Genomic DNA, 13119 nt, shown 5'->3' with positions numbered 1-13119 from the left:
GAATAACTTTGTTTTAATGAATGTGATTGTTTTATTTCCTTTCTTCATCAGTTCCCGGCAACTTTAAAGTCTTCACTTATATATCCTAATTAGTTATAATCAAATATTTATACCCACTAAAATTATTTTAACTCCCTTTTTTCTTTTTCATTGTATGTTTGGATGCAATCCAATATAAGAACTCATCCATACGTGTTCTGGCTTTCTGTCGCTAGATGTCGCTAAACACAGTTGCAGTTTTATGAGAAAAAAAAACTATTTGTCGTTTCCCTGACTTTGACCCGGAAGTTGTTAAAAGTCACGTGATATGCGTTTGAAGCTGCTGGGCGCTGGGTGTTTACGAGACACGAAATATACTAAAACATTATATTAATATGCAGTTATAATTTTATATTCTTTTATATTCATAATGTAGTGTTATTGCTTTTATAAAATTAGTATTCGTCGCGCGTGGGTTTGACGGGTCACATCCGGTCCGTCCGGGAGCCTCAGCCGGAGGCAGAGATGTCAGGATTCAGCGCTGAGCTCATCGACTACCTGGAGGGGAGGATAACCTTTGAGGAGTTTGACAAGCGGAGGGATGAACGGAAAGCAAAGGTGAAGAAATTACGCGAAAAAATATTTGCTGGAACCTCAAAGTGACGTTAGCGACGAGAAATACATAGCTAGCTAGCTAGCTGCTGCTGCTAAAGCACGTTTTATTGTTGACAGTTGTTGTCATGTCAGAAGGTGGAACAGGAGTCCACAGATTAACATCAGTAAAACAAAACCCTTACATTTATATCTGAAATTGTTGTTTAGGTATTAAAATGTCTTCTCTTTCATCTCTCGGGTTAAAGTTGTCATCTGAAGTGGTGGATGATGACGCTCAGCCGTCTACTTCAGCACACACGCAGGGGAACGAAGGTAAAACGTCTTTTTTCACAAGAAAATAACTAGTAGGTTCACTGATCAGGGTTTATTTGCATTGCTGGTGTATCCTGAGAGGCAAAACCTAGGATGAATTAATCATCTCTCCTTTCAGATGAAGGTGTCAGTCCAGGGGTCCAGATGGCCTTTGCGTCCATGCTGGGAGAAATACATGAACTGCTATCTTCAGGAGAAGAAGATGAAGACGAGGAGGAGGACAGTTTGAGCTATGTTGATGACGAAGATGATGAGGATTACAAGGTGGAGGAAGAGGAGCGGGAAAAGGTGGGGGTGGAGGAGGCAGAGAAGAAGTGGAAACAACGGGCGAAAGGAGGGAGAGGAAGAGGACGCAGGAAGAAGAAGGACCAGGATGGGGATGAGGACCTGACGGTGGGGGAAGTGTTTGCGCTGGAGATGGAGCTGGATCGGGAAAACAAGAAGATGATGAGGGTGAGGAGGGGCGAAGAGCGTGCGGGGTGTGTTCTCATGGCTCTTTAAATGTGTTTACATCTGAATTTATGTGTGTGCAGGAGCGGCGTAATCGCAGCAAGCTACCTCGAGCGCTGAGAGGCCTGATGGGAGAGGCCAACATCCGCTATGCCAGGGGAGAGAAAGAGGACGCCATCTTGATGTGTATGGAGATCATCAGACAAGGTGGGAAGAAACGTTTTGGAGCACAGATTATCTATCGTAAAAGAATCCAAACGCGACTCATCGTCTTCATCGTCCAGCCCCATTGGCCTATGAGCCATTCTCCACGTTGGCTATGATCTACGAGGACGATGAAGACATGGACAAAGCGCTGCAGTTCGGTCTGATCGCCGCCCACCTCAACCCCTCCGACTGCGAGGAGTGGATCCGACTGGCGGAGATGTCTCTGGATCAGGGCAACATCCGACAGGCCATCGTCTGTTACACCAAGGGTCAGTCTGACAGTTAAGGCACAATTCAACCACGCCGTCGATATTAACGTTCCCCATTCCCGCCTCCCCCAGCCATTAAGTACGACCCCACCAACGTGCGCTACCTGTGGGAGCGCTCCAACCTCCACTTGCGTCTGGGGGAGCAGAAACACTGCATGGACGGTTACCGCAGGATCCTGTCGCTGCTGCCGCTGGAGGATGGGGAGCATTTTATGCAGCTCTCAAAAGACATGGCCAAGTTAGCTGAGATTTATCTTTTAAAAAATGCCCGATTATCCGAATGTTGGATCTCTTCCTCACATCTGAGTCTTCTTTAGGAGTTACTATGAGAGCAGCGACTTACCTGCAGCTCTGGGTATTCTAGAGGATGCTTTGGAGCGCCATTCCCGCCTGGTCAGTGATGACTTCATCAACATGGCGGCTGAGCTGTACATAGCCAGCCGCCAGTACCACAAAGCTCTGCAGGTACGACTTGGTATTCAGTGAAGAAGAAGAAGTTAGTTAGAAGTAGATTTAATGTTAATGCACTTCCTGTGTGTTTTCTAGGTTTTGGTCCAGTTTGCAGGTGTAGTTCTGCTCAAGGATGAACCCGAATCGGACGTCGCGGCGCCAAAAGAGGAAGAGAAAGCACCGGAGAAAACGCCTGAGGAGGAACAGAAGAAAGAAGAAAGCTCAAAACCGAAAATGGCTGAGGAACTGGCGGCGCTGGAGAATGGTTTGTCACTTTAAGTAAATACTGTGCAAAAAGGGAATAACACTGGCCCACTTGTAACGATTGCATCTCACCATGGAAACCAAAGGCTAATGTGCTACATGCTAGGTTCAGGTGTGTGGAAGAGCAGCAATCGCAGATCCATTAAAGCAGCTTCATGGTACTATTGATCCACGGTTCGTCACATTTGACTAATGCAATTTAAACATTGCTGAGGATGAGATGCTAGGTTGCTAACATTAAAACAACAGTAGATAGATTGGTTATTAATCAAGGACAAGAAGAGGAACTGAAAATACTTTTCCAAAGCAACAGCCTTCATTAAATGCCGGAATCTTTGACTTAGAAAGTATCTTCATTCATTATTTATCTGATAACAATTCCTTTGAAAAGCGTGACCCTGGGAGGACATGTCAGCTTTTTCAATAAAAGCCTGCTTGAAGAAAAAGAAATGCTTTTGTTCTGCACTATTGTCAAACTGCCTTTCATGCATCGGCACCAATTCACCCAGTTGTGTCGTATAGAGCAGAAGAAACAAAACCTTTTGTGTTCTTTCATTCAAGAGGCAGAATTAGCTCACACAGGCAGAGGTCACATCCCTTTTCTTAGTTGGATTACAGACATTGACGCAATAATTTCCTGTCAAATTATGTCTCTGCAAAAAAAAGACATGAATTATAAATGTCCCAAAATGACATCTCTCCGAGTATCTCAGGGATTACTTGTTCCTCTTGTCTCATTCTGTGGTCTGTCAATAAGTTTTCGTATTAAATCTAACACAAAAGCAAAAGAAGGAGGTCGACACAGTGAAACGTAAAGGATGGTATCATCTGCATATTGACTAATCCTTTGGTTCCGTCTTTGCACCTCCAGGTAAAATCAAGGACGTCCAGGTTCCAGAGAGCGTCCCGGTGGACCTGAGGGCCAAGCTGATGGTCTGCCTCATACACCTGCATGTGGACACACCCCTAGAGGTAAACGGGAGTAACAAGGTCGTCATAGCAACAGTATTGTTGTGTTGCACTGCCGCTCACGTTCCTCCTCGTAGGGATTGGTGGCATCGCTGATGGAACAGAGTCCAGAGGAGATTGGAGACTTGTACCTGGATGTGGCCGAGGCTTACCTGGAGCACGGCGAGTACATGTCTGCCCTGCCTCTGCTGTCCAGCCTGGTCATATCCGAGAAGTACAACCTGGCCATGGTGTGGCTCCGTCACGCAGGTGGGACCAAACGGGAAGCAAACAGTCATTTCTCAAGTCCGTTACGACATAAAGAATCACCTTTTGTGTCGTTTTGTCCCTGGCAGAGTGTCTGAAGGCACTGGGACACATGGAGGTGGCAGCAGAGAGCTACACCAAGGTGGTGGAGATGGCGCCGCTCCATCTGGAGGCCCGCCTGTCCCTGGCCACCCTGCAGCAGCAGCTGGGCCGGCCGGACCGCGCCCTGAAGGCCCTGGAGTCCATGTATGACAGCGAAACCCTGGCGCAGGACTCGTCCGCCGCGCAGAAGGCAAGGATTTGTGTGTACGTCTACACAACAGTAGTGTCTTCGTGTGTTAACACTCATATCTGTGTGTGTGTGTGTGTGTGTGTGTGTGTGTGTGTGTGTGTGTGTGTGTGTGTGTGTGTGTGTGTGTGTGTGTGTGTGTGGTGATAGGAATTAAAGCTGCTGCTGCATCGCTCCACGCTGCAAAAGACTCAGGGACAAACACAGGACTACCTGGATTCCACCATCACCATGATCTCCATGCTGCTGAAGGTAACACACTCAACTACACCTGCATGCACTGAGGTGTGTGTGCAGATTCTTGTTCTTATGAGTGTGTGTGTGTGTGTTTTAGGTAGCCATGCAGCGAGCTAAAGTGTGTGTGCGCTCCGTAACTGTGTCCGGCGAAAATCACCTGCGGTTGGTGAAGGTCAAATACGGACTGCCGGAAATCGACGATCAAGAAGCCGCCTATCTGGACAACACCGGTGTGTGTGTGTGTGTGTGGGTGTGTGTTTCCTGTCACGCATGTGAAACAAGGCGCTGACGTCATTGTCTGGTTGTGCTTCAGGAAAGACCAATGTCCTGTCCAAAGAGGACTGGTGGCAGCTGCTGGTTAGCTGCGTGCTAACGCTGTGCGAGGTGCGGCGCTACGAGGAGGCGGAGCTTCTGGTGGAGTCCGCCATGGAGTTTTACTCCTTCTACGACAACAAGCCCCGCAGGAAGGAGATGGAGTTCTTCGGCCTGTCCGCCACCATCCTGGACCACAACCACTGCAAGGCCTACAACTACATCAGGTAGTCCTGCATGGAGCGGCGCCCTCTAGCGGTGAGGAGGGTTCTGTCAGTTGATAATTCTTTCCCGTCTGGTTTTCTTTTCCCTCCAGATTGATGATGATGGAGAACGTGGATATACCTCAGCTTTGGAATATCTTCAACCAGGTGTGTGTTGATCCGACATGAAGAAACAAACGTAATTCCACTAAAGGAGTGTCTTTGACGTCTCCCCCCCCCCGCCCCCCAGCTGACCATAACCTCCCACCACCAGCGCCACCATCGCTTCTGCCTGCGTCTGCTGCTGAAGCATCCCGACAACCACGCCCTGTGTGTCCTCTGTGGACACAACGCCATGGTGTCGGGGAGCTTCAAACACGCCCTGGGTACACACACACACACACACACACACACAAACAAAATTCAGTTCTCTACTTCCATTCACCTAACACGCTTTCTGACGCTGTGTGTGTGTGTGTGTGTGTGTGTGTGTGTGTGTGTGTGGGTGTGTGTGTGTGGGTGTGTGTGTGGTGTCAGGCCAGTACGTTCAGGCCTTCCAGACCCACCCCACTAACCCGCTCCACAGCCTGTGTGTAGGCCTCACCTTCTTCCACATGGCGTCCCAGAAGTTTGTCACCAAACGTCACGCGCTGGTGCTGCAGGTAAGTCATCTGCGTAGCCTTTAGCTGTTAGCACCTGTCACACACCGGAGTCTTATTTTGAGGTGTGTGTGTCTGTCAGGGGTTCTCCTTCCTGCGGCGGTATGTGGAGCTGCGTGGGGAGTGTCAGGAGAGCATGTACAACCTGGGCCGGGCGCTGCACCAGGTGGGGCTGACGCACCTGGCCATACATTACTACCAGAAGGCGTTGACGCTGCCCGGAAAGCGTCTGGAGGTACGGATGCATCCTGAACGCACCACCGAACCGTCGGACGCCTGAACGCATCTTTAAAAGACGCCCCTTCCTTTTGTTGCAGGGCATCCCGGACGATCAGGTGGATCTAACCAAGGAGATCGCCTTCAACCTGTCGCTCATCTACCAGGCCAGCGGGAACGTGGAGATGGCCCGACAGGTCATCAACACGCACTGCGTGATTTGAAGATGCACACAAGTTCCTGCATCGTCTGTGGTCAAAGTTTACATTAAAACTGGTGCATTTCAACAAAGATAGGTCAATATTTTACAACTAATTGAAAACATTTGATCATGACTTTGTAATATGTTTGTGTTATTATATATATTTATGTTGATTTATCTTTTTTCACATATATTTTATATGTGGGAAAGTGATTTGATAATCCTGACTGCTGTTACATAAATATGAGTTGTAAATAAACTTTTTTTCTCAGAAAATACCTGAGAATGATTGAGTTTAGATTATTTTTATATCTAATTTGTACTCTAAGTGTAATGTTCTGGACAAATCTCGCGCTGTGATTATTATTTTTTTACAGTAATGTGTGACTAAAAGACGGACCGACAGACTTTTTCCTTTGTTGCTGCAGAGATTAGGCGGTGGGATTAATCTCCCCCCCTCCTATCCCAACCGTCTGCTTTCATGATGTTTCCTCGCTGGGTCACTGCACTCCATCTAGGCCAGGCTGCTGGAAAGGGGGGCAGAGCTTTTGTTTGTGAGCCCTCCCTCTGCAGTTGTTGATTAATGTGTTCACAAACAGCAGAGAAGCTACCAGACGTGTGCGTCTGAATCGAATAAAGCAATTTAATAACCGGCTTTGTTTGTTTCTTGCTGGAGAATGTTTGCATCCGTACACGAAATTAAAAAAATTAATTATCCAGCACTCTTGGAGGTCAGAGCATCACGAACTCTGTTGATCATTAAAAACTGGAAGGAAAAGTAAACAAAAGTGATCTACGGTCTTTGCATCGGCATCAATGCCTCCACTGGGGGGCAGTAGAGAGAACAGCGAGAATACTCGTAGTTTGTGAAATCGTATGCAGGAAATATGAAAATTAATAAAAATAAAAAACGTGTTTTCTTCAGAAATATCCACATTTTTTGTTACATGTCTGCAAACAAACATCGCAGGTTGCCTGAATTGTGCGACACCGCCCCCTAGAGATTTCTGCTGGTTCTACTCTTTTAAATAACCTTTCAGAAAAAATGAACAAATCCAGAGGATATCCATGCAGAGTGGGACACAAGAGGCTCCTTAGTGGTGTAAATCAGCTTCTGTGGGGCCTCTGAGGGAGAGAGGGGCCCCAAATACCTTCCCAATCCATGCCATTAACCCTTTACGCCCATCAGATTAAATGAGAAGATCTCCTAAACACACAACAGATTTAAAATCCTAATCCTCGAGTGTTTTGTAATTAAAATTATTTCTGCTACATCAAGATTGTAAATCCTGCAAGCAGCGACCCCCTTGAGGTCCCCAAACCTCAGATTGGGCCACCTGTGATCCTCGAAGAGGGGGTGTTGGTGGTGGGAGGTGTCAAACCAGTTATTTTGATGCTGGGCTCCGTAAACATGGACTGACACAACAAGGCCTGGATTTTAAAAAAAATATCAATAAAAAAGTTCCGACCGGGCAATGAGACGTTGTTCTGACCGGAATGAGCTCCTCTGGGTCGGCCGCGGAGGAGCGTCGACAGCCGGGGATCAAGCAGCGGAAACAGGGAGGAGGATCCAGCCGAATAAATAAGATATGAGCCCGGAACATCACGCACAAGTCAGCGTCGCTGCGGGGAGAAGGAACCCGCAGCCATGATTTAGAAGCGACAAGAAAGAAATCTGGCTCTGGTTTTTTTTAAAGGAGGTGTTTTTCCGCTTCCACCGAGACTCCACGCCGCTCCGAACCGCGCTCCGGTGCGCAGGATCCTGCTAGGAAGCCGAGGAAGGGTCGGTGGAACCCCCGGGGCCGTATGGAGCTCCGTCTTCCGTGATTAAGCGACTTATTCGGGGGCTGTTTTTGGTATGCAGGAGGGGTTGCAGTCGACAGGTAAATGTCGTGTCTTTTATCGATATGCATTGATTGATTATCGGTGTATTTCGTGCATTTTCGGACACATCTTCATCCTGTCGTGTTTGCATCGCCCATCAGTCTGCTCCTCTCCCTCCAGCCGGACTGGTGATGAAGTCATACTCTGATTAATCGAAGGTTCTGACATAAAAATAATCTCCCTAACAATAATCGATGGAACCTGCTTGACCCGCAAAAAAAAAAAAAAAAAGTGAATGTGTGTAAATCAGATCAGGGAGCGCAAACAAATTAGATCAGCGCCGCAACAACAGGAGGCTCATCTCCGCTGCCCTGCTTTTATAGATTTATTGTAATCTGAATATAATCAACTACAATGTGGGCTGGTGGTCCTGGTTTGTGGACACACACACACACACACACACACACACACGCACACACACATACAATAGTGTGTGATCCCGCATCCCACCGGTGCGTGATGATGGATGTCGGATGATGGAAATGGCATCCGGTAAAGATGAAGGCCTTAAATTCCTCTTGATACCCGCTGGACAGGCGTGGATCCAGCGGCCTGAACACTCCCGTCTCCTGTCATCGCCATCCCAGCGTCATTCTCCCGGGTATTGATTCTATTTTTGGCCTATTGACCTGAAATCTGACCCCACTTTCATTATCGGACCACCGGCTTTAAACGGCCTCATCCACAACCGGAAGTACCTCTGAGGTAACTTTATTTACTCCAAAAGAAAAATCTAATTTAAAAAAAAAACCTAATATATCTAGATATATGGATATTTTTTACAATGAGATTTTTAATAATATATCTAATATATCTAGATGAAAAATATTGAAAAAATATAAATATTTAATAAATAGTTTTTTTTACAGCATGTTATTGTTATTAGTAATCCGCCTCCAGTTATCTTAGCTTCTAGCTTGGCTCTGTCAGAGAAAACATTTTAAATATAGTTTAATTCTTTATCAAAATACAAATATAAATATTTTTTTTGTTAAATTTCCAGGTATAGTATTTACTTTATTGCATTTTATTGTATTTTACGGCTGCTGGTGGTTCATATTTAACATACGAATATGAGAATCCTGGCAAAACCCGCCAAGAACATGAGTTTGCATATTTCCCAAATTATTCAGGCATCTCTTTGACCCCCTCAATTTAGACTGGTCATGACCTGGAGCAGTGGGAGCTCCCGATTGGACGCTTTTGTTTCCACAGGGTTACAAACACAAGACACAAAAACGCACAAACTGGCACAGAGAGGAATGTAAGAGGGGGGGGGGCAGGAAGCTGTCGCCTCTGACGGGACCGCCTCATTGTTCTCCAATCACGCTACGGCTATTTCAGGACTGTGTGTGTGTGTGTGTGTGTGTGTGTGTGTGTGTGTGTGTGTGTGTGTGTGTGTGTGTGTGTGACAGCAGCCCTATCCAGATATGCAGTTTAAATTTAATAGCCCCTCTAATTTGTTGTTCCGATCAGAGAGGGGCCAAAACATTTTGGACCCTCAGAGGACGTTAGCATCCCGTTCGCTCGCCGCCGTCCTCGCTGCTTGGCAGCGTATTGATGTCAGCGTCTGGGTTTCTTTTCACGCGTGTATATTTAGTCACAACTTCTCACCACTTATAAATAACTTCCTGCTGCTGCAGGAAGGGTCGCTGTGAGTCAGAGGGCGGCTTCAGGTGCCGAAGCCCACGTGGAAACTCTATCTTCATTTAATCAAAATAAGAATTTGATGTTTGAAGGCAGTAAGTGTTAAATGTTGTGCAGCGCGAGACAATGCTTTAGCCTTGTTAGCATCTCCTGGCATTTATCAATGAAGCACACCCAGAAATTTAAACTCAGCTTCGATGTAGTTTTGAGCTCCTTTTAAGCTTCCTTGATTCAGAGCATTTTAGCTTCTTTTAGCTTCTTCTTTTTATTTGCTAAACCTTTTAATCAACCTGTGTTCATCACATTTTCACAGCGCTCGGGTTAAGTAGCGGGAAAGTATGTTGGTTTGTTACGACATGTTTCAGCCCCGATAATAAACACGTGTCAAACCTCAGGCAAAAGCCAAATGCAAACGCCAAAGAATACCGCCCCCTTGTGGCTGTGTGAAGAACAACAGACCAACATTTCAATTCCTCTCAAACTAAAAGCACTTAATTGTTCCTCTTCTCCATAACTGCATTTGGAGTAATTTGTAATTTTTTTAAAATCCCATTTGAAGATATGAATTCATAATATATGCAGTGTGATTTTAGCATCCTGTGCTAACTAGCGTCCAGTTCTTCCTGTCTTGATCTTCAAGTTCTGGTGAAGTTTTGTGATTCTCGGCTCCGACTTGAAAAAGTTTAGAGCAAAGCCAGGAGGAGTTTTTTATGTGCGTGCCTGAAGTGGAATGTTGAGCTGTAAGGCCGAGGCTAGCCCGGGGTCAAAGGTCGACTCTGTGAAAAGAATGGGGGCGGGGCTTCTAGAGTCTCCATTATGATAATGCTAGGAGACTCTTGAAGGAGAGCTCTGCAGATGACGGGACATGAGAGGAGAAATCTTTGTAGTTCAGGTAACTTTCTATTTATTTTTTTAATATTTAGGCCTCTGGGTTCGAATTAATTGGACAGCTGGATGGAAACGTTGTCAGGGCGACGGGCCTCCAGCTGCAGATTGGAGCCGTGTGGCGATGCAGCGGATTAGAGAAAGCATTCTGTCAACAGTAAATCCTCCCATTCTCTGTTTTAATCCTGCTGCTGTCTGAAGGACACTTACCCCCCAGTGGGTTTTTTTTAACTGCAGCTAATGATAGTATTTAGCTTGATAATAAGAAAACTGTCCAGTCTGGTTTAAACCTAAATGAGTGATTCTTAGAGGAAGGGCTGACTCACCTTCTCCCCATAATATTTCCTGTGACGCGTTCACACGTCAGTCGTAATTCTGGGTATTTCTGTACGAACGCTTCATCACATCTCATCAGGATCATTTCCTGTGGCGTGTTTTTCGCTTCATGTTCCTTTTAGTTTCCGCGTTCCACCTGGGAATGCTCCTCTAATAGACACAAATGCATGTATTTTTCCTTTTAGACTCACGTTGCTAAGCGATGCTCGCTGTCGCCGTCTCCCAGGTGACCTGAGTGACTGTTTGTGGCTGGATCTCGCTGTATAGGTGATCGATAACCGTATTGATTGGTTGAGAAACGCTTCTCAGACGGCAGACGCAGTTAGCTGTTGATTTGTCCTTTAATTCTGACATGATGAACACAAATACGAAAGACAAATACAAATCAAACTGTGTATTTTGTTTGCCTTCATTTATTCGGTTTCATTTCCTCAATAATCATCCATAATCCATAATTTAGTCCCTTCCTCCATCCTTTCTTTGGGTTTATCACTCTCACATCCTCTCTCCCTTCCTGCATCCCTCCCTCTTCCTCGCTGTCAGCGGCGCATTGTAAAGCTAATTTAGAAGCATTACAGAAGAGACGCGGCATGCCTGAGTGTGAGTGTGCATCCATTCAGCTTTACAATGGGGGGGGGGGTAGGTTTGATGAGTTTGGTGTAATTGCCCGTCACCATGGCAACCGACGTGCTTCCTGTAAGGTGGACGGTTTTATTTCCACGCAGGATGGAGGGTTTATCTTTGTCCTAAAGTTGCAGCTTCAAACATTTATATGAATGCAGTCAGCAGGGCTGAATGTCCTGCTGTTAGCCCTCAAGGTAGAACATTGGAACCAGTGTCACCTGCTGGGGTCGTGGAGCGATTGCTAACCAGATGCTAATAGCTAACAGCCTGTTCAGAGTGTATTTCCTGTGACAGCAGGACAAGCCCAGATTTTCCAGCTCCTCACCCCCCCCCCATCTGTCTGTCTCTCCTGCAGGATTCCAACCTTCACCTCTCTCCTCTCCGGACCATCGGATCATCACCCCCCCTTCCCGACCCCTCCCTCCTCGGACGGACCGGCAGAAGCATCCCTGATTCCTGGTTTTTCTCACCTTCATGGCTTTGGCCGGGGGGGCGATGGAGGACCCTCGTGGCCCTTGAGCAAGGCATTGCTATGCTGCTGACTCGGCATGAACGCCTGTCCCAGGTCTCTGGGGGCAAATGGAGTGACGTTCCCCGTGGAGAGGAGGTAGAATCAAGACAGAAGGGCAAAGAGCATGTCTGCCCCGTGGGGCTAATCTGAAGTGCCTTGCCCAAAAGAACCCCAGTGGGGCTTTTCTTCTTCCTCTCGCCCCCCCCAGCCGCTCGTCTTCGTCGGTTTCCTCTCCCGTCGGCTCGTCTCCTTCTTCCTCCTCAGCTTCCACCCGCCTCCCTCTTCTTTATTTGCCCCGCCCACCTGGCCTCCACCATTCGCCCCTCCCTCACAACGGCCGTCCTCCCCCCTCGCCCCCGCCCCCAGTCATCCTCCACCTCCTCTCCCCCGTCCTCCCCCCACCATCATCATCACCACCACCACCACCATCGCCATCCTCCCCCTGGGCACCAGCCCCACCATCAGCACCACCATCACCACGCCCAGCTCTCCTCGTCACCCCCCCGCTTCCTGCCTCCATCTTTCTCCACCTCCTCCTCCTCTGTGGTAACCATGGCGATGGCCGCCACCGCCTCATCCTCGTCCCCGCCCCCGTCGTCCACCAACGGCAGCGCCAGGGAGCACCTGCTGGCGGTGCGCCGCCGCACGCCGCACGGCCGGCCGTACACCATCGGGCCGGACAACCTCCGCAGCCTATCGGCGCAGGGCGCGGTCGGAGGCTCCGCCTCCTCATCCTCCTCCGTCGTAGCGTCAGGTAGCCAACCGGAAGCAACGGGGGTGGGGCTCCAGCGGGCCAACAGCGACACCGACCTGGTGACGTCGGACAGCCGCTCGTCGCTCACAGCGTCGACCTATCAGCTGACTCTAGGGCACCCCCACCTGGTCATCTCCTGGGACATCAAGGAGGAAGTGGACGCCACCGACTGGATCGGACTGTACCACATCGGTGAGCTAACCCCCCCCACTGAAACATGGGACATTCTGCATTCAAGATCTATTGTTATAATCAATCAATCCTTCGATTATTGATCAGATAAGCTAACATCCATCTATATTTGCGGCTCTAAAATGGTTTTATTTTCATGTTCAAACATGTGTTCATCAAATTTGGATCCTCGACACACGATTGGACGGCTGCTCGCCGCAGGTTCTCTATGCTAACGCTAAATATTCCATTTATTACTCATTCTGAGGGGTTGGTTAAACGGTCGTTAAATTCTACTTCTTCAGACCCGTAGTTTTTATCCTCCATCGTCCGTTTGTTCCTCCTCTCCTCCATCCATCCCTCCATCCGTCTGTCGTGAAGACGGCGTGATGATGGCGCTGTTAGAGAGGGGGCGACTGGTAACGGGG

At 47.8% G+C, this 13119-nt stretch overlaps 2 protein-coding genes across 8 annotated transcripts in view; both read left to right on the top strand.

The window, feature by feature from the left end:
• Positions 1-306: 306 nt before the first annotated feature.
• On the top strand, positions 307-6530 carry gtf3c3 (general transcription factor IIIC, polypeptide 3). 4 transcript variants are annotated; one of them, XR_011034649.1, is made up of 20 exons: positions 307-597; positions 840-906; positions 1025-1359; positions 1440-1563; positions 1641-1832; positions 1905-2070; positions 2150-2297; positions 2379-2547; positions 3418-3518; positions 3593-3764; positions 3851-4053; positions 4201-4302; positions 4385-4517; positions 4601-4826; positions 4916-4970; positions 5053-5188; positions 5340-5464; positions 5544-5696; positions 5779-5973; positions 6308-6530. XR_011034649.1 is itself a non-coding variant. In XM_068309269.1 (19 exons), exons 1-19 carry the CDS (start codon positions 505-507, stop codon positions 5899-5901), a joined length of 2823 nt encoding a protein of 940 aa, XP_068165370.1. In that variant the 5' UTR covers positions 307-504; the 3' UTR covers positions 5902-6530. The 4 variants fall into 4 exon arrangements, 1 of the variants encoding a protein (XP_068165370.1); XM_068309269.1 differs by having other exon boundaries at positions 5779-6530; XR_011034651.1 differs by lacking the exons at positions 5779-5973; positions 6308-6530 and having other exon boundaries at positions 5354-5464; positions 5544-5681.
• A 5625-nt stretch (positions 6531-12155) lies between these two features.
• Positions 12156-13119, top strand: part of LOC137591241 (E3 ubiquitin-protein ligase HECW2-like) — a 13582-nt gene continuing 12618 nt past the window's right edge. For all 4 annotated transcript variants that reach the window (XM_068309125.1, XM_068309124.1, XM_068309122.1 and 1 more), the window contains exon 1: positions 12156-12712. In XM_068309125.1, the coding sequence (XP_068165226.1) occupies positions 12319-12712 (394 nt within the window). In that variant the 5' untranslated portion in view covers positions 12156-12318. The remainder of the gene's footprint in view (positions 12713-13119) is intronic.

This window comes from Antennarius striatus, chromosome 24, assembly GCF_040054535.1.
Source record: "Antennarius striatus isolate MH-2024 chromosome 24, ASM4005453v1, whole genome shotgun sequence".
Classification (NCBI taxonomy): Eukaryota; Metazoa; Chordata; class Actinopteri; order Lophiiformes; family Antennariidae; genus Antennarius; species Antennarius striatus.
This window is presented reverse-complemented; position numbering and strand designations above follow the sequence as displayed.